At 49.5% G+C, this 22,269-nt stretch overlaps 3 protein-coding genes across 7 annotated transcripts in view; 1 reads left to right on the top strand and 2 right to left on the bottom strand.

Moving 5' to 3' along the window:
* The window catches only part of LOC137861386 (uncharacterized), a 76,445-nt gene that overhangs the window by 42,638 nt on the left and 11,538 nt on the right, over positions 1 to 22,269 (top strand). For all 5 annotated transcript variants that reach the window (XR_011099569.1, XR_011099567.1, XR_011099568.1 and 2 more), the window contains one exon: positions 3,977 to 4,046. The gene's annotated coding sequence lies outside the window, so the exon portion shown is untranslated. The remainder of the gene's footprint in view (positions 1 to 3,976; positions 4,047 to 22,269) is intronic.
* LOC137861380 (G-protein coupled receptor 35-like) lies at positions 9,215 to 13,981 on the bottom strand. Its single transcript, XM_068692737.1, has 2 exons — positions 11,581 to 13,981; positions 9,215 to 10,247 (listed from the first exon to the last, which is right to left on the bottom strand). Exons 1-2 carry the CDS (start codon positions 11,906 to 11,908, stop codon positions 9,292 to 9,294), a joined length of 1,284 nt encoding a protein of 427 aa, XP_068548838.1. The 5' UTR covers positions 11,909 to 13,981; the 3' UTR covers positions 9,215 to 9,291.
* Positions 17,603 to 22,257, bottom strand: GPR35 (G protein-coupled receptor 35). The gene is made up of 2 exons (XM_068692740.1): positions 20,826 to 22,257; positions 17,603 to 19,155 (listed from the first exon to the last, which is right to left on the bottom strand). The coding sequence occupies exon 2, from the start codon at positions 19,141 to 19,143 to the stop codon at positions 18,196 to 18,198; it is 948 nt and encodes a 315-aa protein (XP_068548841.1). The 5' UTR covers positions 19,144 to 19,155; positions 20,826 to 22,257; the 3' UTR covers positions 17,603 to 18,195.

Raw genomic sequence — 22,269 nt, 5'->3', positions numbered from 1 at the left:
CAGCTAGGGCAAGCTCGTCCAGCCTTGCCAGAGCTCTATTAACCACACCGTTTTCTTTCCAATGCCTCTTTGCTGGCACGATGTGAAAGTGACCCACTTCAGACAGGCGAAGCAGAAGTTATTATTTTTAGCCTCGTGCTGAAGATAAGCCTCCGGCCCTGTGGCGAGGGCAACTGCTCCACCCAGATCCACAGCGGCTGCACTGCTACAGCAGTGGTGCACACGCTGGCTCCTGTCACTGCAGACATCTTTGGGAAGGAGACAGCAGTGGAGTCCGAGTGTCATTTGCTTATTTTCACACACAGGCTTTGCCTGCACATTATACATTTTATATATTTATTTATTTATTAATCTAGGTGTTGATAACTGAGTGACATTCGTTACAGGGTGGGAATACCAGGGTAAGACCTAGGGCTGGGCAGGTGTTTGTGAGGAGAAAGGGGCAGCAGGTGAGGCTGGCCAGAGCTGGCTTGCAAACGTGAGAGCTGCTGCATGGAAACACAGCAGCTCCATGGAAATGGCACTCAAACAACGTGTGGTTCATCCTTGTGAAGTCACTTGTCACAGAGTGCCTGGGCGGCTGTATGTTTTTGTGGTTCGATGGACTCGAAGTGGCTGAAGGTACCTGGGTCTGGCAGGACACGGGGCCTGGTGGCCACAGCCCTCAGCAGCTGGCCGTGCTGCTGCTCGCATGGGCACTAGCTGAAGGCCAGGTGCATCGCATCAGTGACACACCAGGCCTTCCCAATACCATTTCAGTGTTTTTTTGTTTGTTTGTTTGTTTTTGTTGTTTTGTTTTGTTTTCCTGCATGCAGAATGTTTGCTATTGCAGACAAAGCTTCTCCAGAAGCCAGCAAACACATCCTTATCACTGCAGTAGAAACATGCCTGTGAGAATTTTCTGTTTAGAGCAGCATTCAGGAAAAGGATGGGAATTCTTCTGAGAAATGGTATTTCTTGTTTAAGGGTACTCCCTGCTGCCCACCCTGTCCCTCATGGAAGCGAGCAGAGTAAGAGCACAAAGCATTTCAGAGGACCTGAATGTTTCATGCATCAAAACTGAAGCTTATGGATAATTTGTCTCTCACACACATTTCCCTTACCCCTTCCTTTCATTTAACCCCAAATTCGGTTTCTTTCTTTCCCCAAATCCAGTTGCTTTGCGGTGAGCCAAAGTCTTCCAAGTCACCCACGCTAACAGCTGTGGGAGGGGAGAAACTGTCTAAAAACACCATTTAGGAAATGAGCAAGTTTTAAAGTTATTTTTCTCTTCCAGAGATGTTAGATATATCCATTCAGTACCGATCATGGGGTTAGCTGCATGAGTGCCTCTAAATGGCATTTCAGAGTAAATCTCTGAGTAAACGTGCAAATCTCATCTCTCATCTGAGTAAAAGTGCAAATTCCCAGGGACTCTCTTTTGGGCTGAGTGGAAGTTTGTCTCCAAATTCCTTTTTCTGCTTTCCGAAGCCAACCTCTGCCTTTCCCGTGTCCGGTGTGCCGGAGGCAGCTGCAGAGAGAGGTCAGGTTTCCCTCTAGTGGTTTGACGCCCTCTTTGCAGCCCCGTAGCATAACTGTAACTTGGGCCTTTCATGTTTCAGAGCACATCTTTAGCTTTTGCCAGCTGCCGGTGGGTGCAGATGTTTCCCACTCAGAGCAGTGTCCAGCCCAGCAGGATCTACCTGGTGAGCGCTGGCTGCTGCTGGCCTCTTGGTGTGATGCTGCACCAAGCTCTGGCAGATCAGGGAGAATACGTGCTGTCTGTGCTGCAAAAGCTGGATGTCAATAGTGTGTTTGGATTCTTAATTTTTAAAATAATTTTATCTACAAAGTGATTCCATTTGCTCATTGAAGGAAAACCTACCAACCACAGACCCCAGTAAGCTGGAAAAAGCATCTGGTGGGCTTGCAGCCCTTCACAGCAAGGATGGCTTTCTCTTCCAGCCTTGCAGTACAGTTCCTGTGCCAGCAAATCTGACTTTTCCTGGGCTCAGAAGCTGTTCTTAAACCAGTGTTCAGAAACTGGAAAAGTCTCTGGGGAGGTGACCTGTACTGTGAGAGCCTGATTCCCCTGAGACCCTCTTCCTCACAGTCAGCAGGAGAGGCAGGGGGTTCATGCACTTACACTTTTTCTCTGGGTGCCCACAAACAAGACCTCTGTACTCACAGAGATCACTGATATTGTGCATCGGAGTTAAATCTGAGCCAAAGGAAAAAGCTCTGGCTACCAGGGGCTGAAGCAGATGTTCCTGAAAGACCCAAACAATGGAGCACAGGTCATTCAAGCACTTGTAAAGGTAGCTTTATCACCTATTCAGTGATTAATCTCTGCATTGAAAACAAAATAAACCAGCCAAACAAAAACAAAGTAAAAAAAAAAAAAAAAAAAAAAAAAAAAAAGCCTACTTGAAGTCCAGAAGTTCCAGCTGGAGAATGTTTACTAGACCTTCAGGCTCGTGCAGAACATTTTTGAATCAGGAGCTCCAGAAAATTAAGCAATTTATATGAAATAAGGTGTATATTAAACTACCTATACCCTCTGTTCAGAAACATTAGTCATGGGGAACTCCTTATTTCTCTAGTTTTGCAAATCTTATGCATCAGGAACTGAGTTTATGTAGAGGTTTTTTGTCCTTCCCTTTTTCCGTGCCACAGCCCTTGTTGTTTCTCCATCACTGTCTCTCTCATAGATGCTTACTTGCTTTCTGTTCCCCTTACATCCTCATGTCACACTGCTACTGTTTGTCTGCTACAGCACAGGGAAAAAAAACAGAAAAAGGCAGTATTTTCTCTCTTTGGTGACTGATGTGTTATTTTACTTTTTACTTGGAGACTGAGGGTTGCATTCATAATATTTATTCTCCAGTCAGTATTGTAACATAGCACTGAACCATAGAATATCCCGAGTTGGAAGGGACCCGTAAGGATCATTGAATCCAACTCCTGGCACTACACAGGTCTACCCAAAAACTCAGACCATGTGACTAAGAGCACAGTCCAAACACTTCCTAAACTCTGACAGCCTTGGTGCTGTGATTACATCCCTGGGGAGCCTGTTCCAGTGCGTGACCACCCTCTCGGTGAAGAACCTGTGTTGATGTGGGAGGGATGGGTGAAATTTAACCAGAAACAGCACTAATTGCTGCTTTTAGAGAACAGCACTGGATTTTCATGAAACCAAGGCTCCCTAATGCTTGTGTCAGCATGGTTTATAAACATGTTTAACAAGAGGGGTAAATACAGTCCCGAGGAAAAGCTCTGGCATCTGCTGCTCTGATCCTTGAACACACCTTGGTAAAAATAAATAAATAATTGAGAAAAAAAAAAAAGGCTCGCACAGCTCAGCCCTTTGCAAGTTTGCGGCTTAAAACAAATGACCACGTGTTTTAACTTCTGTCCTGGCATAAATTCACAGTGATGATTCTGTTTGTCAGCATGCTCACACCGCCCGTATTTATTTAACAACTGCGGTAGCAGGTTCACAGAGCAGTCAGGCCTCATTAAAAGCTCCCTGACTGTGGTGTTCCTTTTCTTAATAAGCCTAATCTGACCTTTACATCTAGGCTTTACATTAGGTAAGAAATGCGTGTGAGAGTCAGTGCCAAAGGCAGGTAACAGTTGGGTACTTCTTGTTTCTGGGTTTGCTGTGTGTGTGTTTTGCTTTCTATCGGCTCATTTTCTGCTGCAGCTTCAACATGTCAAAAAATGTCCTGGGCAAGAAAGTGTGGCCCCCACAGGGACTGGATGCTTGACACTGCTCTGGATAACTCCGAGTAGCAGTGACCAGTTCTGGCCACCAGAACATGCCCTGAAATGAGTACTGAAAGGTTGAGCTGTTTCTGGGGTCATTTACAGAAAAGAATTAAATGGAGGGTGAGGGGATGGGGAGGAGACTTCCCAGGATGTAGAAAGGATGGGTCCAAAAGCCTGGTGGAAATGCTGGTGCATCTTCTAAAGCATACTACTTTTCTTCCAGTTTGGTGGCCACATCCCTGCATGCCCAAGAACTTGCCATGCATGTGGATCACCTTTCCCATGGGCAGAAGGTAGGTTAGTTTTCTTGGTTTTATTATTATTTTCTTTCTTTCTCTCTGTTTTCCTCGTGTTCATGGAAATTCTTGCTGTGTCTGACTTTCCTCCCTGGGCACCCTGGGGCAGGCAATGGCAGGCTGGGAAAGGCTGCCCCATGGGCACGGCACCTTCCCTGCTTCCTCCAGCTCTGGCAGCCTGCATTGCCTCCTCACCCTGGTTGTGTCCAGGGGAGGGGAACCCTCTGGAGAGGGGATCCCCCTCGGCAGGGGAGGACGTGTGGTTTTGGCAAGAGTCTGGATCCTGCGCGGCCATCCACAGGCAGGCCAGCCCAGCCTGCCGTGTATGGTGGCAGTGTCAGACAGACAGACAGCCTGGGTGACCCTGCCGAGAGCTGGTTTTGCTGGGGACAGAGCCACCTGAGGATGGAAAGCTTCTGAGAAGTAATTGCCGGGCATACAGAAAGCAAAGCTGTGCACGGTAAGCTCTCTGGAAAGGGTAATTGCTAGTGCAGAAGTTTCTGAGGTTAGATATTCCCGTGGGTCCTGTACCCCCAGTTCTTTCCTCTGTGACAGTGATATAAGGCATATAGGCAGCTTCTTGTTGTGGCAGGACAGTCATGGGGAAGTAATAGTGACCCGATTTACCATAAAATTGTAGGTGAAAGAAGAATCCCTTCCTTCCTGCCCCAAGATCACTCCTGATCTTCAGCAGCAATCCTGACCAGGCTGCCCTGCCCGTGATGGCTGCTGAGCAGTCACCCGTTGGTGCCTCTGTGCTGTGAAACCAGATAAGGTTGTACAGTCCCCTTCCTTCCGCCCCCTAGGGCTATTCTCAGAAGAAATTGTTAGATAATATTTGTAACAGGCAGAAGTGTAAACATGTTAACTTAAGCAAGTCATGAAATAGCTTTGGCAAGGTGGAGGAGCTGTGCAACCCACGTGGAGTGTGCGTGCTGGAGCCCAGCCCTCCTGAAACGTGCTGTCTCCATGGTGGAGCTGTGATACAGAGCCTCTCCGATGGGAAAGGCTGGTCCTTCAGTTCTTGGTTGGTGCAACATGACTTTGGTGGAAATGTGGTGTTCCTGAGCTCATTTTTATGCATTAATACACGGCAAGGGATAAACCATGTGACTTTGGGGCCTGCTACCCACAAGGGCAAAAGACCTACAAACTTGTTGTTGCAATTTTTGAGTTTGATAAAAGTTATGCGTGAAATATCTGTGCCAAACTTCCACCCAACATGAGGCAGGAGGCCTGGATTGAAAGCTGAGGGCCAGAGAGGCAACAGCATGAAGGTTTTCCTCCATCCTGGTAGGAAAACGTCACCAGACAGAAGCTGCATGAGAGTTTTGACATCGGTAAAGCTACCAGCAAATCACTGCCAGCATTTCTGAGATACAGGGCTGCAGCTGCTGCAGCCTCTTAGCACCTTCACCGAAGGCAAGGAGTACCTGGGGTCAGACGCTGTCTCCAGCGCTCACTGCCCCGGACAGCTCATCCCCTCGGAGTAACCCAGAGCTGTTTCTGGGCCCTCATTCAGGACTCGTAGGAATGCTCCCATCTCAGGCTAACAATTGTGAGCCACCCTGATTTTCGCTTCCCCAGAAGTGCCCTCTTTCTTTCTTAGACAAAAGCGTCTGAAGCATGTCACAGCTTTTCGGCGAGAGCTTTCACACTTTCCCCCCCCACACCTGACATTCAACTGAACTCTCATTTTTCAGTCAGCTGTCCCGACGCTGTGCTTGGCAGCGGGGTTCAGTTTAAGTGTAACAGTAACGGAAAGCCCCGGGCAGGAAAACTGCTGTGAGACATTACTGAATCTCTGTGAGCAACAACACGAATGCTGGAGGGAGTTTTGGACGTGTTCCCACGCTGTGTCTGTGTCCCAGCCTGTGCCCAGCAGCAGCTCCGTGCATGCTTTCAGGTGACTCTTTTTTCTTTTTTTCTTTCTTTTTTTGTAACCAATCCCTTCAGTGCTTCTGAAGGGGATGAAACTGGCTATGTCGAGCTCTGTCATGGGTTTGTAGAATCGGAATTAATGTCACGTAGGAGATGCCAGTGCAAGACGTTGGCGTCTGCCTGTGACTGCTGGAGGGACGCCACGGGCAGCCTCCTGAGGGCAGGATGTGGTCGTGCGTGGCACAGGCTGCTGGTCTCGCACCAGTGCTCCCGCTGCTTGGAAAGCACAGGGATGGTGGTGTCCAGACTTGGCACCGGAGAAATCTGTCAAGTCCATAGGGCAGAGCACATCTTGTGCTGAGGAGGTAAAGTTGTGCATATTCGAAAGCTTGGTGGGGGTGGTGAAATCACCAGGTTTGTACAGAGAGGTCAAGGCAAGCCAAGCAAGGCCTGCCCCACTGTTATGGTTACGGCCTACCTTTGGGTGGGGTGGGGCTGGCTGCTTTCCAGGTGGTGGTGGAGGAATCAGTGTCTTGTCAGCAAGTGCTCACATCCCCCTCATCTCCTGAAGGTTGCTGAGTTCATCAGAAACATCAGATAGCAGATTGCTGCTGCTTCCTCACTGCTTAATACATCCCTTAGTCCTTCTGTGTTGGAGAGCTTGGCCAGGTGCTTATGGATGCAGAGGACAGTTCTACTAAGGCAGCCAAAAAGCTCCAGGTAGGGAGAAGTAAAAACAACAAGCAAACAAAACCACAGCAACGTAACCACAAGAAGGTGAGCAAACAGAACAGCACAATCCAGCATTCTGTCTGGGGACCTCTGGAGTGGGTTTCTCCATCGTGCACGTGGTGTCTGTGCCAGGTATCACAGCCCCAGCACAACCAATTACTGCCCTTGTATAGCCCCTGCTCAAATAGTGAACGGAGGTTTGGTTCCTATTTTGGAAGGACAGTATCTTTTTTGATACCGAGACCTGCTTTCCCTCCTGTTTGCCCTCACTAACCAGCTGCTCCTGGGCAGTCATTAGAAGTGGCAGGGGTCCTAACCAGATCTGCTGTGGTGGTGAAGACCATTCCTGTGCTCCTTGCTCAGCATCATCCTGCACCAGCACAACCCACCCATCTCTTCCACCGCCCTCCGAGACTTCCTCCCTCTCCAGCCCCCAGAGAGCACCTGAGGGCTTGCTGCCACGCAGGGGCTTTGATGTGAGGTTTCTGTGGTTAGGAAGTTTGGCCATCTTTGACCAAACGTTGACAGTATGCCTTTCTGTGCGAGTGGCTGCTAGAGGAAGGGGTGTTACTTGGAGCAAGATGGGTTAACAGAATCTGCTCACAAATGTTTTTTTTATAGGCAGCTTTGTGTCTCCTCCACCCATGTAATTAGTGGTTACTGGAGAAGTTTTTTTTTTTCTTGCTGCATCTAAAATAGCTGTTTGGTTTGTGCAGTACTTTCACCTCATGTTGGTGGGACGGAAGGTGCAGAAAAAGACACGCTAGCAATCAGGTAATCTTTCAAATCACTGATCCCTCTGCACACAAATCCCACACAGGGTGTGTGGAAATCTTAAAGATGTGTTTAGTTTTGCTTGGAAACAGTCCATCAAATTAAAGAGGTATTCTGTGCATGTGTTGCCCATCAGCACACAGGTCCAGCCGAGGCAAAGACTGAGCCCCGCTGCACCAGTCTCAGCAGTGTGGAATCAGTGCCAGGGCCGTGCTGCACCTTGGGCTGGGGCAGAAGATACCCATCTGTGCGTGCACAGTGCTGTTTGTTGCTGCTTTGATCTTTGTAAAGAAAAGCTGGGGGAAGATGGGGTGAGAAAGCAGCCTCCTTAAAAGGTTTATTTTGTGATCAGAACCTCCTATAAACCCCCACCCTCCTGTGCTGTGAGCAAAGGCTGGACCTTGCTCACAGATTTTCGTGGTGACGGAGCAGATTTCCCCATTTCGGCTCGAATGAGAAGCCTGCATTCCCCCCCCCCCCCCCCCCCCCCCCAAGAAGCTGCCAAGGCTTTGATCTCATCCTGTATGGGCTTTGCTGGGCAGCAGTGCAGCCACCGCCCAGGTGAACGGATGGCTCTGCTCAGTGGTTGTCTGCAAAAGGGCCTCTCCTTGAGCGGTCTCCTCCTTTCGGCATGTGCCTCGAGTAGGAGATGTGGAAGCTGCACTGGGTGTGGGGCTGTGAAGCCGCTGCGGTGGCAGCAGGGCTCAGCCCAGTGCCCACAGGCAGCTGGGAGCCCAGCCCGTGCTCAGGAGATGTGGGTGGAGGTGTGCACCTGGTTTCTACATCCTATCTCGGGACATCTGTGTGCTGCCTGAGCATCATACAGGGACTGCTTAGCCATTTTACCTACTCAGCTCTTTGCAGATGAATGCGCTATGGGGTGGCCTGCCTCTGAAGATCCCAGTCTCCATAGCAGCTCGTACTCCTTGCCCTTTGCTTGGACAGCAGAGGCAATGAGCTCCCTCCCTGGGGACCAACCAGATCCTATAACCACTAGATCCCCCCTGTTTCCATTTAACTCATGAAGAGATGGTGCTCTGTGCCAGTAACACAATTTTATTTACATTGGATACTTTGGAAAAACATGCTGCTACTTTCTCTAGACAATTAATTGCATTATAATGTTGAACAGACTCCATTTACAGTGCCCTTGTTCTCACCCAGCCACCCCAGCTCTTTGGATAGTAGTTTTAATGTCATTTGACTCAAATGCACTCAGTGTGAAGCTTTTCCCCCAGTACAAGTAATTGCAGTTTCTTCTGACCTCTTCTTGTAATTGAGGACCATTTTGTAGCTGTTGTATGGTCTGAATTATGCTGTAAACTTGACGAAAGCAGGCTACATGTGCCTCTGCTACTGTGATTTTGCATTTATAACTAAGAAAAGACACCTGTTACACAAACACATCCACCTTTTTCTGCAGTTGTTTCACTTTGAGTTCGTTTTGGTTTTTTGATACTTGAAAAAATCTGTTTCTTTGTCACAACTGCATAAAAGCCGGCCCTAGACAGGGGGATGGACAGAAGAAACTTTTACCATTGTCTGTACTTGTTCGGGGTTTTGGGGAAAAAATTGAGTTTTTGCAGTAGAATTCTACCATTTTACTCAAATTTGCATATGACAGAGAATTGTAGTGGTAATCTGGGTTGTTGCATCATGATATGGGCTGCTGTGGTTGTCTGAATCAGGGCTGACTTTCATTTATCTGAATCCTTCCCATTAGCAGGAAGTTCCTCCATCACACTCACATTAAAAAAAAAAAAAAAAAGTTTCAACACTTTCAGTGTTAATATTGAGCCTTTTATTGAGTACCAGTTGCATATGGAGACACAATGTGTGCCGCATGCATTTTATTCTAATATGTGGAAAGATGAATTTCAACATCTTCAGTGGATTCAGATTTGGACTTCACTAGCTTGGGAGATGCTTCCTTAAATTCCTTGTTTACAAAGTAGTAACAAATAGCATCAAGGCAGCAGTTTGTATTTGCAAGGACCGAGGCAAGGTGAACAAAGTTGTTAACCCTCTGTATGGCAGGGCAGCTGGAGCTGATGGAGTCCATTATAAAGCGAAGGAGATGTCCAAGGTAAAGAGGCAAAAAGCATACGGTGAACACTGCCATGTTTGCGGTCACAATGTAGGCAGCCTTCCTGATGAGCTTTTTCTCGTGACAGTTTTCATTCTTCTTTTTCAAGAGTTCTGCAATGACTTGTACGGAGCAATAAATCACAATGATCAGTGGTATGAAAAACCCTCCAATGATAACACACAGACCAGTTACTGAGGGCTTAACAGAGGATTTTTCGAAACAAAGTTCATCTTGCTCTCGATTCTCTATCATTTTAATAAGGGACATCACAGAGATGGTGACTATCCAAAGAAATCCACATGCAAAAGATGCCTGCACTGGTGACCTCAGCACTTTGGCTTTCAAAGGATACTTGATGGCAAGGTACCGGTCGGCTGCCACGACAGTGATGATACTGGTGCTCATTAAGCGGTTTATGAAATAGCCACTTTCCAGAATCAGACACCATCTACCTGCCTTCATGTGTTGGAAATTGGATAATGTTTTAAAAGGCAAAGTGAAGAGCAGCAAGCAGTCGGCCACAGCCAAGTTGACCATGTATATTTTGGTTTCTGTCCATTTTTTGAGCTTGCAGCAGAACACCCAGAGTGCCAACACGTTCAGAAAAATGCCCAAAATCAAAACTGGAATGTAAACACCCAGCTGGACAAGCGGGAAGTTTTCATAGACTGTGATACTGCAGCTGTTCTGGTTCATTGTGGTGATATTCAGAGGCACAGTTCCTGGAAAAGTGGATTAAACCTCTTAGATGCTAGACTCTTGATTAACTTGGTGATTAATTTGGGGAGTATTTCATGAGCCTCAGAACTTTACCGCAGTGAAAACTAGACTGTGGAGATGCTGCTGCAGAGCACAATTGTCTGCAGGTACCCAGTGGGATAAAGAAGGAGAGGGACCTCGGCCACGGAGGAGAGAAAAGCAGACTCACTGCATCCTGTGCAGGACAAACTGGTTGCAGAGGGCAACACTGGAAAATGCTTGTGCCTCTGTTTTTGCCAGGCTCAGAACAGCAAGAAAAGGGGGATCCTGCAGCTGGGAGTTCTGTGGGCTGTTACAGCCTGTTTTTAATGAGAAGGGTATGCTTAAACCCAGGTCTCATCCCTCCCCTTATCGTGGTGCTCGTGAGAAGCCAGCTGGCGTCCTCACCGCTCAAAATGCTCTGGGAGAGATGCTGCAAAGGGACAACTGTCCTCTCCTTCAGTCCTGAGCTGTCGTCACTTCTTATTAGTGGTAAGAGCAATTATTCGTACATCTCTTATTACTTCAGCTGCCACTGCATCCTTTATTCAGCGGTAACATTTAGTAGTCTGCAGGAAGAAGCAGAGTACCATGGGCTGCACGCTGCCTTTTAAGGACTCTGCAAATCGGTCTTAATGTCATGTTAGAGCAATCTGCCAAATTCTAAGGGGGGGGGGGGGGGAAGACACAGCAAAAGTTGTGATCAGCAGCCGTGTGAAATAAAGTAGTGAGCTGTACGTATATGGTCTGCTGGGTGTTTTCTTCACCCAGCGTGTAAGGGCTGTTGACCCGCCTGCTGCGGAGGAGTTAATGCAAGAGTATAATCTATGTGTGACCCTTCACGGTCAGAAAAAAACATGGGAGTTCTGCAATGTCTGTGGAGTTTCCTGCAAAGGAAACCTGGATCCATGTGTGCAGATTCTTGGGGCTCAAAAATATTCTGGGTTAAAAATCTCCAGGCAATGCTGCAACATCTACAAGAGCTGCATCTCTTGACCAGCTTTGAAAATCAATGCTGCCGAGTGATATTGCTGTGAGACCTCCTCTTCAGAGGGGAGGGAATGGGCTGTAGCTGATACCTACAGCAGCCCTGTGTTCTGGATGCAAGGAATGAGTTTTGAGCAAAGGCTAAGACTGTCCTTAAGCATCCAAAGCACGTCTGCGGTGGCCAATATCAAAAGGAGCCTTTGAAAATATAGTCTCCAGCCCTCTTTCCATTTCTCTGCCACCATTTAGGTGTCCCACCATGGATAGGGGTAGGCAATGCCTTTTGCAGCACTCAAATAACCATGTCAGCAAATAGCCAGGAGGAATTACCTGCTTGCTCGCTGTCCTCGGAGAGGTTGGCTGCTCCTTGACCCATTGCGGGGTGGCCTGCAGGTGCGATGATCCCTCGCAGCGCTGCTCCTGGCATGGGACCAGCAAGGTGCTCTGCGATGACCACTTGCTGGTGGCTGTGGCAGCAGCAAGGCTGGTGGAGGAAGCACCCCCGCCCGTCTTCAACGCATTTCCCCAGGGCTGAGCTTCCTCTGTTGCCACTGCCATGGCTTGTACCACCCCCTGTTGATTGAGGAGCCTGCCTGCCATGTGGCACCACAGCAGTTCTTCTGGTGATGGAGTGGCTTTGGGTTCTTCTTGGGTTCATTCAGCACCCGACGCCTCACTGGGCGATGCCCATCGGCCTTCCTCACCCACTTGGAGGGGAAATGTCCTGGAGGATCCCTGAGGTCCTCTCTCTGCCATCGGGACTGCCACACGCCATCACTGTGCTGAGCCCCGGGACACAGCAGCCTCGGCTGGCCCCTGGTCCCATTCGCAGAGCTGTTGGAGAGGTGAGGGCTGTGGTTTGCAGACAGTTTTTCATAACTCGGTTTCAGTCTGAATCACAGTAAGTCTCATCTCCCATAGTCCTCCTCAGCCAGCAATTCTGAGAGAACGTGGCACCGTGACCTTGTGACCTGCCAAATTTGTGTCTGCCCTGGGGTGCAGGTGCCTGCTGGCTAGGGGCTCCTTGGTGGCCATCCTATTGCAACTCCACCTGCAAGGGAAGCTCATCTGAGCTCTTGTTCAGCAAGTTCAAAGGCCCTGCTCTTGGTACCAGCTGTCTTGGGCAAACGCTTCCAGCTTTCTGGTTCTAAGATCTTAGGATCTGCTTCCAGGTCTCTAAGAGCAGCTTCTGGGGGTATTTGTGCACTGTCAGTCTGCACGTTACAGTTAATTGAGATTAACTCCTTGCCAATGTACAGGCAGCATAGGGCTTGGCTAAATACCTCTCCTAAGGTTTCCAGGCTTCTCTTGCCTTTCTTGTGGCTGCCCTTTGGAGAATGCTTATAGGTAGTTGCTGACCTATTAGTACACCCAACTCTTTGATCCCTAACCACCATCATCTCCATGTCATGACCCTTTTTAGTGCTGTCGTTTTCAAAGTGATCCAGTTCCTGAGTTTTGATAGTTTCAGCAATGTACAGAAACCACTTTTTTTTTTCGGACAATGTTTGAGGATGATGCACACTCCTCTGGTCCATGGCAAGGCAATCACTACCAGTATTAACCACAGGCAGTCAAAATCAACGCTGGAGGTCACTCAGTTGGTAGCATCCCTCCAGCACCACGCTTCCCATTCACAGCTCAGTGCTGCAGTCACCTTACAGCAGGCGAGGGCAGCTACTTCTGTCATCATCCCTGAGAGGCTTCAAGGCAGGGACTGTCAGCAGGCACAAAGCAGGTGGCCGTGACATGCTGGTTCACCAGGATATGGCAGAGCAACTCAGCATCAGCTACACGTAGGCAAAGCTACGACAAAGTGCAATCTGCAGAGACCTCGCATGGCTCCTGGAGGTTCCTGAACACCACCGGGTCAGGATCCCTGCAGTTTTCTGGCTGCCCATCAGCTGCTCCATGGCACACATGGCTGCTCGCAGAGCCCTTCCTGCGTCCCCCTGCAGGTGTTACCACTTCTGCCACAACCCAATGTGCTCGCCTGGCATTTTCTCCTGCCTCCGCAGCTCTCAGCCTGCCTCAGCCCCGCGAGCTGCCACTACGTGGCACGGCACCGATGACGCTCGTGCTGTTTTCTCACTTCCTCGCTGGCAGCTCTCCAGCAGTGAGGTCTGGGTGCTTACGGCATTGCTGAATAGCAGTGCCAGGATGAAATGCATTGCAGCTCGCACGGTGCTCCCCAGGGATGTTTACTGACACCAGCCTACCAGGGTCTTGGTGTCCTCTGCCTCCCACTGCTGGCACATGGTGATGGGACAGGGCCTCAGGAGAGGTGAGGGAGGTGCTGGTGTGCCCTCCTCATGGGCAGAGAGACACAGGGCATTGCCTCACCCTGTCCCGCAGAGCCTCATCTGGTGTGTTTTCTTCCCTCGCTTTCTCACAGGAAGACGCAGTGTTGCGACAGCAGATCTTGACCACGATGAAACTATGGGTCTGGGAGCAGAGCACATGGGTCCTATTTTTAGCATGGAAAGCCTGTGAAATAGCAGCATTAGGTTAACAACATCGGCCCCACAGCATGACTGACCCTGGCTGTTGAGCCTGTTTCCCCTTTCCTCTTCCTTAGAGCCACACAGGAACTGAGCCGCGGCAGGTAGTGTGCTCGGGGGGCACTGTGCTGTGGCCCCTCCTGCAGCATCAGCACCCAAGGGCTCAGCCTGTGCATCTCTGTGCAGATGCTATGGGGAGGGCACAGCAAAGCTGGTGCTTCCTGGCTGACTTGGGGCTTGCAGGGGTCCCTTGGAGGCTACTTGCATTTTTTGAAGGTTTAAATGTAAGCAGAAAGCAGTAGCTTTTGGCCTGAAATAGCAAAGTCTGTGTACCTCGGTTCACCCACCTGCAGAGGATACAAGAATTTGCAGAATCGCAGAATGTTAGGGAGTGGAAGGGACCGTGACAGATCATCTAGTCCAGTCCCCCTGCCAGAGCATGAACACCCAGATCAGGTCACACAGGAACGCGTCCATGTGGGTTTTGAATGTCTCCACAGAAGGACACCACAGCCCCCTGGGCAGCCTGTTCCAGTGCTCTGTCACCTCACCGTGAAGAAGTTTCATCTCACATTTAAGCAGAACCTCCTGTGTTCCAGCTTGCACCCCTTGTCCTGTCATTGGATGTCACCAAGAAGAGCCTGGTTCTGTCCTCCTGACACCCACCTTTCACATATTTATAAACATTTATAAAGTCACCCCTCATTCTCCCCTTCTCCAAGCTAAAGAGACCCAGCTCCCTCAGCCTTTCCTCGTAAGGGAGATGCCTCACTCCCTTCATCATCCTCGTGGCTCTGCGCTGGGCTCTCTCAAGCAGTTCCCTGCCCGTGAGCCGAGGGGCCCAGAACTGGATGCAATATTCCGGATGCGGTCTCACCAGGGCACAGTAGAGGGGGAGGAGAACCTCTCTTGACCTACCAACCATAACCACCCCCCTTCTGATACACCCCAGGATGCCATCGGCCTTCTTGGCTGCAAGGGCACAGTGCTGGCTCACAGTCATCCTGCTGTCCACCAGGTCCCTTTTCCCTTCGCTGCTCTCCAGCCAGGCAGTTCCCAGCTTGTACTGGTGTCTGGGGTTGTTCTTGCCCAGATGCAGGACTCTACATTTGTCCTTGTTACATATCATTACATATCTCCCTGCCCAACTCTCCAACCTGTTGAGATCCTGCTGGATGGCAGCACAGCCTTCTGGCCTGTCAGCCACTCCTCCCAGTTTCGTGTCATCAGCAAACTTGCTGACAGCACACTCCATTCCCTCCTCCAATTCATTGATGAATATATTGAACAATACTGGTCCCATTACTGGCCCTTGAGGGTCTCCACTAGATACAGGCCTCCAACTTGACTCCGTCCCACTGACCACAACCCTCTGGCTCCTTCCCTTCAGCCAGTTTACAGTCTGCCTCACTACCCGATCGACCAGACCACACTTCCTCAGTTTAGCTGCGAGGATGCTGTGGGTGACAGTGTCAAAGGCTTTACTGAAGTCAGGATAGGCCACGTCCACTGCTTTTCCATCATCTATCCACCTGGTTCTGTCTTCATAAAAGGTTATCAGGCTGGTCAAGCACGACTTCCTCTTGGTGAAGCCATGTTGACTGCCCCTAATGACCTTTTTATCCTTGATACACCTAGAGACAGCACCAAGGATAAGTTGTTCCATCACCTTACCAGGGTTGAAGGTGAGGCTGACTGGTCTATAGTTACCTGAGTCCTCCTTCTTGCCCTTTTTGAAGACTGGAGTGACATCTGCTTTCCTCCAGTGCTCAGGCACCTCTCCCATTCCCCACAGCTTACCAAAGATGATGGAGAGCAGCCTAGCAATTACTCCCACCAGCTCCCTCAGCACCCACAGGTGTGTCCCATCAGAACTCACGGATTTATGGATGTCCTGCTTGCTTAACCAGTCCTTAACCCAGTCCTCATCCACTGAGGTAAATTCCTCCTTTATTCCAAGTTCCTCCAGGGCCTCAAGGGCACGGGGCTCCTCAGGAGAGCCTCCGGCAGTATACACAGAAACAAAGAAGGCATTCAGTAACTCCGCCTTCTCTTCTGTCACCAGGGCACCCACCTTGTTCATCAGTGGGCCTGCATTGCCTCTAATGTTAGTTTTATCGGCAGTGTATTTGAAGAAGCCCTTTCTGTTGTCCTTGACCCCTCTCGCATGGTTTAATTCTAGGGAGGCCTTAGCTTTCCTAGTTGCCTCCCTACATCCTCTGACAACAGCGTTACATTCCTCCCAAGTGGCCAGCATGATCTGTAGACTCTCCTTTTCCACTTAGTTTGCCCAGCAGATTCCTGTTTAATCGTGCAGGTCTCCTGGTTCTCTTTCTTCACTTCCTATCTGTTGAGATGCTCTAATCTTGAGCTTGGAAAAAGCAGTCCTTGAATACTAACCAACTACCCAGGGCCCCTTTACCTTCAAATACCTTGTCCCATGGATGTTTAAGGAGGGTTGATTCCGGAAAAGAAAAAAAAAAAAAAAAAAGCCTTGCAGGTGCTGTAACCTGCAAAACCTCAGGATCCTGAGTGAGCGGGACTCAGGTGCAGTGCGCAGGTGTCAGAGTTAGTGGCTACGAATAGGAGGGTCTGGGTGAATTGAGAGACATCAGTTGTGCAGGCAGTAGGTGAGGACAGTCCTGGCTGGACCTGTACACAGCAGGATCAGAGCCAGCCCAGATTTCCCAGCTGCATGCACCTCTTCTTCCCTCAGCAATGCCTCCAGCTGGATCCACCAGGCCCTTCACTTCCAGCTTTGGCTCCTTTCCTAGGCAGTGCTAGTGTGGTAACTTTTTAGGAATGAGACAGTAATGCAGGAATGCATGTGGACCCCTGTGTTTTTCAAAGAGATTTTAAAATTTGTTTAAAGGCTGTGTGGTCTTGCTGGGTCCAACTCACTTACAAAAGCAACATGGAAAACTATGATAACAAGTAGAAGATCCACAACCGAAGTCAGGAGACCTTTCCCTGTGAGACAAAGGGCTCTTGCTGACGTTAGCAGACATCACTTACACAGTAAGAGCAGTTTGCACACTTTTTCCACTACTTCTATTTTGTTTTTCTTCTAGCGAAAGAATATTTACTGTTTCAAAGCCTTGGAGCACTTTAGATTTTACAAAAAGTTCAGCAAAGCACTTGGCACTGCTGAGCTTGGACCTCGAGAACTACGTTCAGTTCTGGGCCCCTCATGACAAGAAGGAGCTCCCGGAACATGTTCAGAGAGGAGCAGTGAAGCTGTTGAAGGGACTAGAAGACAAGACATAGAAGGAGTGACTGGGGGAACTTGGGTTGTTTAGGCTGGTGAAGAGGAGGCTGAAGGGAGATCTCATCACATGCTGTAGCTACCTGAAAGGAAGTTGCAGCAAGGTGTGCTCTTTCAGGCCACCAGGCTCTTTCTCAGGTGACAAGTGATGGGATGTGAGGAAAACGGCCTCAAGTTGTACCTGGAGAGGTTTAGATTAGGTGAAAGGAAAATTTCTTCATGGAAATGGTGGTTAAGCATTGGAACGGGCTGTCCAGGGAGATGCTGTCCCTGCAGGTATGTAAGAGACACGTGGATGTGGCACTTACGGATATGGTTTAATGGTGGGCTTGGTATTGTTACACAATGGTTGGACTTGATGGTCCTAATGGTCTTTTCCCCGTTCACTATGTAAATGATCCTATGATTCTATGCTCCCCTCTAACCAGACAGGAGACTCATTAAAGATTTGACCCTGTTGAAATATAGCAGAAAGCCTTCACCAGGGCTTATGGAAGTCATTTAAGTGATGTGAGGTATTCACAGCTTTATACTTGATACACACATGCTATGTTGTGCTCCTAAGGGTCTGTTATGTGGCCCACAATACTTTGCAGTAATAGCTTTATTTACATCCACAATGATTTTTGTCTTACAAATGTCAAGGTGTTGCTGTAAGCTAATAAACGTGTTACATGGCAGGAATAGGACAATGGTGTCATGCCACTACCTGACTCCTGTGGTTTAGCCCATGCACAGTGATAGTTGCATCCTGGTCATAGCTGTAGGCATTGGCATTTTATAGCTACGTGGGAAACTACCACTGCACAGGTTACTTCTTTGATGTGAGTGACACAGGCATACTAGGCTTGACATTGTATTACAGTGGTTTTTCCTTTTTTTTTTTTTTTTCTTTTTCCTCAATGACCAAAAGTTACAGTAGTAGAAGTGGTTTCTTTCACTGCTGTAAAGGTGCTAAGTTTCTTATGTTTAGCTGCATGATATGTACAAATAAGTACGTGGCCAAAACAATGGCCTTATCAGCTCTTCTCCATACCATGTGGAGCTCCCTCTTGACTAGGAGACCCCTTTTTGCAGGTATGCCTATACCCAGGATTGCAAATACTGTAGGTAGCCCCATTCCCTCAAAACTTCAGCAGCACTGTGGCTCTTGACATCTATAGTGCACTAAACCTTTTTTTATAACATCACTTCCTCAGTGGGTTGCTGTAACTCTTGGCTTTGATTCACCTTAGACCTCTTCAATATAAAAGCAGGGAGCAGAGAGGAAAATTCCTGAAATTCCTTGGCTGCAAAGTAATAGCAAAATGCATCCAAACAGCAGTTGATATTAGCTAAGCATGAAAAAATCTGAATAGCGATTCTAATTTTTGAGAGCGGAGAACAAGCTTTAGCAACCTCTGCTATGAACCGCACGAGCACTGTGATGTAGATAGGTGAAAAACATATGGTGAACACACACAGATTCACAGAAACAATGTGGAGCGCTTTCTGGATTAACTTTGTCTCATGAAAGCTGCTGGCCATCTTCTTTTTGAGACATCGGATGACTTTTACTGAACAAAAAATTATAATTATTAGAGGAATAAAAAATCCAAAGGAAATGGAGACTAATGTTAAATACTTAGGTTCAGTAGAAAGTCTCTGAAGGCAATAACTTTCTTTACTTTTTTGAAATTTTTGCTGGTAGTAGGAATAAATTATCTGTATTATCCAAAGACACCCACAGACAGAAGCTGATTTCCGTGGGGATCGAAGAGTTTTTGCTTTTAGAGGGAATATGATTGCAATGTATCGATCGATTGCAATCAGCATGATGATGTAGATGCTCATAGGCCTGTTTGTAAAATATATCATCTGTACAGCAAAACACAAGTCGTCTATGGGATGTTTGTTCTTGGTAAAATATATCATGAAAGGCAGGGCAAAGAGCAGGAAACAGTCTGTGACCACGAGGTTGAGCATGTACACCCTGGTCTCAGTCCAGCTCTTGAGTTTGCAGCAGAAGACCCAGAAGGCGACTGTGTTCAGCACAAACCCAAAGGAGAGGACTGGGATGTAGACGATCAGCTGAAAGAGCAAAATACCGTTCTGCAACGTTGTGTTGATATCAGTGCAGTTCTCCATGGCAGGCTGTCCCTGCAAGAGAAGGATGCAGGTGAGAGACTGAGCTCAGGGACGGGTCCCCTGGGATGGGTCCTGTCGCAGTGCCCTTGCTCGTGGCCCTGCAGCTCCTCGCCCCCCTGCACCACGCAGGGGGGCTGTTGGCAGGACGAGGTGCCACACAGCACTCCCCAGAGCCCTGCACATACAGCACAGGGGTGTCTGGGGAGGGTGCACGGGCAGACCCGCAGGGCTGATGAGCTCAGTGGCTCGCCAGCACGCCATGTCCCTGGGCCACCAAAGCAGCGCTGTTCTCCGCCAGCTGACCCGAAACTGCAGAGGCAAACCCCTCCTGCAGCTGCTGCGGGGTGGCAGCCTCCCCCTGACCTCAGGCCTGGCTTGCCCTCCCTCCAGCCTCCTTTCAGCGTTTTGGCAACAGCAGAGAGTCTCCAAAACAGGCTGACAATTTCATAGTCCCTATTGGAGAGCTATTGTCTCTCTTGCATTAAGGCAGCTCACGGCAGAGCTGGGCAGCATTCCCCTTTCACTTTCCAAGACCTTTGCCTTGCTGTCAAAACCACCCCGTGGGCTCGGTGGATCTTGTCAGGCCCATGGACCCACACAGGACTCAAGCCCCTCTGGCCGTGGTGTAGCCCTGCTGGCTTTGCTCCTGGCGGTGCCCCCAGCACCCACCTGCTCCTCCTGGGGGCAGCAGGGAGTTATGGCCCCTCACAGGCACTGCCAGCTGGTCTCAAAAGACAGAAGGGAAAATGAGCACACCTGTCTGATCTCAGCCTTCGAAACAGGAAGCCAAAATGCTACCAGAGCAAAAGACACGAATCCAAGACTTTAGCCTATCTCCTGGTATTCCTTTAAATAGTGCAGGGCAGCTGCTAGCAGCAAAGATGCCGTGGAGGATGAATCAGACTCAGTATGCAGCTTGCAAGAAAGAGTATACAGTGAGGCAGAGAAAGAAAACACACAGATTCCTATCATCTCTTGTAAATACATTGCCTTATAAGTCAGCGCTTTCTGAGTCTTAGTATCTAAACTGCAGAGCAAGCGTGTGACTGCATGAACTAAGTGAAATGTTTTTAGTACCTGTGACTGGGAGCCGGATCCAGCAACGTCAGAAGAAAGTTCAGCACCTGCCTGAGCACCAGAGCTGGTGTGGCGTTACAGAAATACCAGGACATAGCAATTTGCAGGGTGGAATTTATGGACGAACTACCATGCAACCAGTGTCCTGTCTTTCCTGAGCTGCCAGCTTCCCAGGTCCTACCACATCCCCTCCAGCTGTTCCCTGCCAGCCTACTGCGACCACCCTGCAGTGGCAAAGCCACTCTCTGCATGCACAGAGCTGCCCCAAGTAGCAGCTGAGCCCCTCAAATCCCTCACGAGCCTGCTGAGCCTGCAATGATCTCCCAGGTCTCCTGCCTCAGCGTGCCTGGAGCAGTGTCCCTATGCTTGCAGCAGGTGCACAGCGAGAGGCACTGGTACAAGCCCACAGCAAGGGATGGAAACCTCCCCGAATAGCGCATGTGGGTGCCAAACAGCAAAGCACAGCATCTGTGAAGGCAGGAGAAAGCCAAGGCAACTGCGTGCCAATGCATGATATCAAGGACAGCGCTGGGTAGCGCTTCATTCCCGAGCTGAGGAAACAGAGCACACTGCCACACACCTGTGCAGGAAGAATGAAAAGTTACCTGCTACTTGCGGGGCTGCCTGCTGGGTTTGGTCCTTGGGAAGGTCACAGTGGCACAGGAGATCTGCCGAGGCTGTGGGTGCTTGATGATGCTCTGTGCAGGGCACGGCCACCCAGGAGGCTGCTGACAACAGCTCAGAAGAGCTGAAGCACAGCAATGAACTCTTGTTCCCCAAAAGTGCTTCATTTATTATCTCCTCTTTGGGACAGTCAAATCTCTGGTGCCCTCTGTTGTTCCTCTCGCATCCGCTCAATGCTTCACCATTGGCTTTTGCACCCAGCCTACGTGCCCTCCCTCCCACCCTCCCACCCCACCCAAACAAGCGATTAAAATTTAATACTTTCAGTTGTGGGAAAACAAATCCTTTCTAAAATCAAACCCGTAATGGTTGCAAATTGCCCTTCTGGCAGCAAAAGGACCCCCCGGGAGCCCAGCATCCCGTGCAGCCTCTAGTGCGGCCATGGAGCGAGCCCTGGGCAGGCGGCACGGGGGGCAGCAGCTTTTTTTTTTGGGGGGGACACGTTGGTGCTTGCACCCCCGTGGTGGTGGGCCGAGGGTGAGGGTCCAAGCGTGCTTCTCTTTGGTTTCTTTGCATTATGGGGGGGCAGGTGTGACAGGCTGGTCCTCTGCCCTCTGGTTCTAAATGCTGCTTATTGGTGTCACGGGAAAGCCCCTGCCAGTAGTGACAGTCTCCACCAAGACTCGGACAAGAGAGAGGAAAGTGAACTGTAGGTGTGAGGAAGGCGTCACAACCTTTGGAAGCTTGTTTAACAACATCCTTGGGGTATTTTTAGTCTTTGTGATGACCTCATGGGCCTTTAGCATCCATCAGTCCTGCAGGGGAGGTCTGACTCTCAAATCCAGTCACCTACACCGCCGCGTGTGCTCTCATAAGGCACTGCCTGGGCAGCCCGTGGCAGCAGGGTTAGAGATTTAAGTATTTACAGAGAAAAAAGCCCGGTCCTAAGCAGCATTTAAGCAACATGCTGGGGATCATCCCCCTCCCTGTCCTCCCCACTGACTTTTCTATGCTGCCGACTCATAGGACAACCACATTTCACCCACAGGAACTTCAGAGGTGGCGGCGTGGGTAGGCTGCAGAAACCTGGACACAGCTGGGACCCCCCTGCTGCTGCCAGGGACCTGGGGACCAGCCTGGAACCACAACACAGACCCAGGGAAAAGCAGTGCCTCAGTGGTGGGGGTCCAGGCAGGGCTCAAAAGGCCCCTTTCTCCCCAGTGGTGGGGAGCAGCATCCCCCCAGGGACAGCCACTGTAGGTCTGGGGCTCAGGAGGGGAGCCAGCAGGAGAACCCCAGTCTGAGATCTGTGCTCTGTGCCTTTATGGCAGTGGCCATGGCTTGTTTTCATCCTTAAAGTGCTGCTGCACATCTGTCTGACCGGTCAGCTTGGAGGGGGTGAGCAATCAGCGGAGTCTGGGCTGT

The sequence above is a fragment of the Anas acuta genome, chromosome 9 (genome assembly GCF_963932015.1).
Source record: "Anas acuta chromosome 9, bAnaAcu1.1, whole genome shotgun sequence".
Taxonomy (NCBI): Eukaryota; Metazoa; Chordata; class Aves; order Anseriformes; family Anatidae; genus Anas; species Anas acuta.
This window is presented reverse-complemented; position numbering and strand designations above follow the sequence as displayed.

Coding starts and splice junctions, on each gene's coding strand:
- LOC137861380 (XM_068692737.1), bottom strand. CDS start 11,908: ATGAACCCAAGAAGAACCCAAAGCCACTCCATCACCAGAAGAACTGCT. Junction 10,248..11,580: donor CGAGGACAGCGAGCAAGCAG/GTAATTCCTCCT, acceptor CCACTTTTCCAG/GAACTGTGCCTCTGAATATC.
- GPR35 (XM_068692740.1), bottom strand. CDS start 19,143: ATGGAGAACTGCACTGATATCAACACAACGTTGCAGAACGGTATTTTG.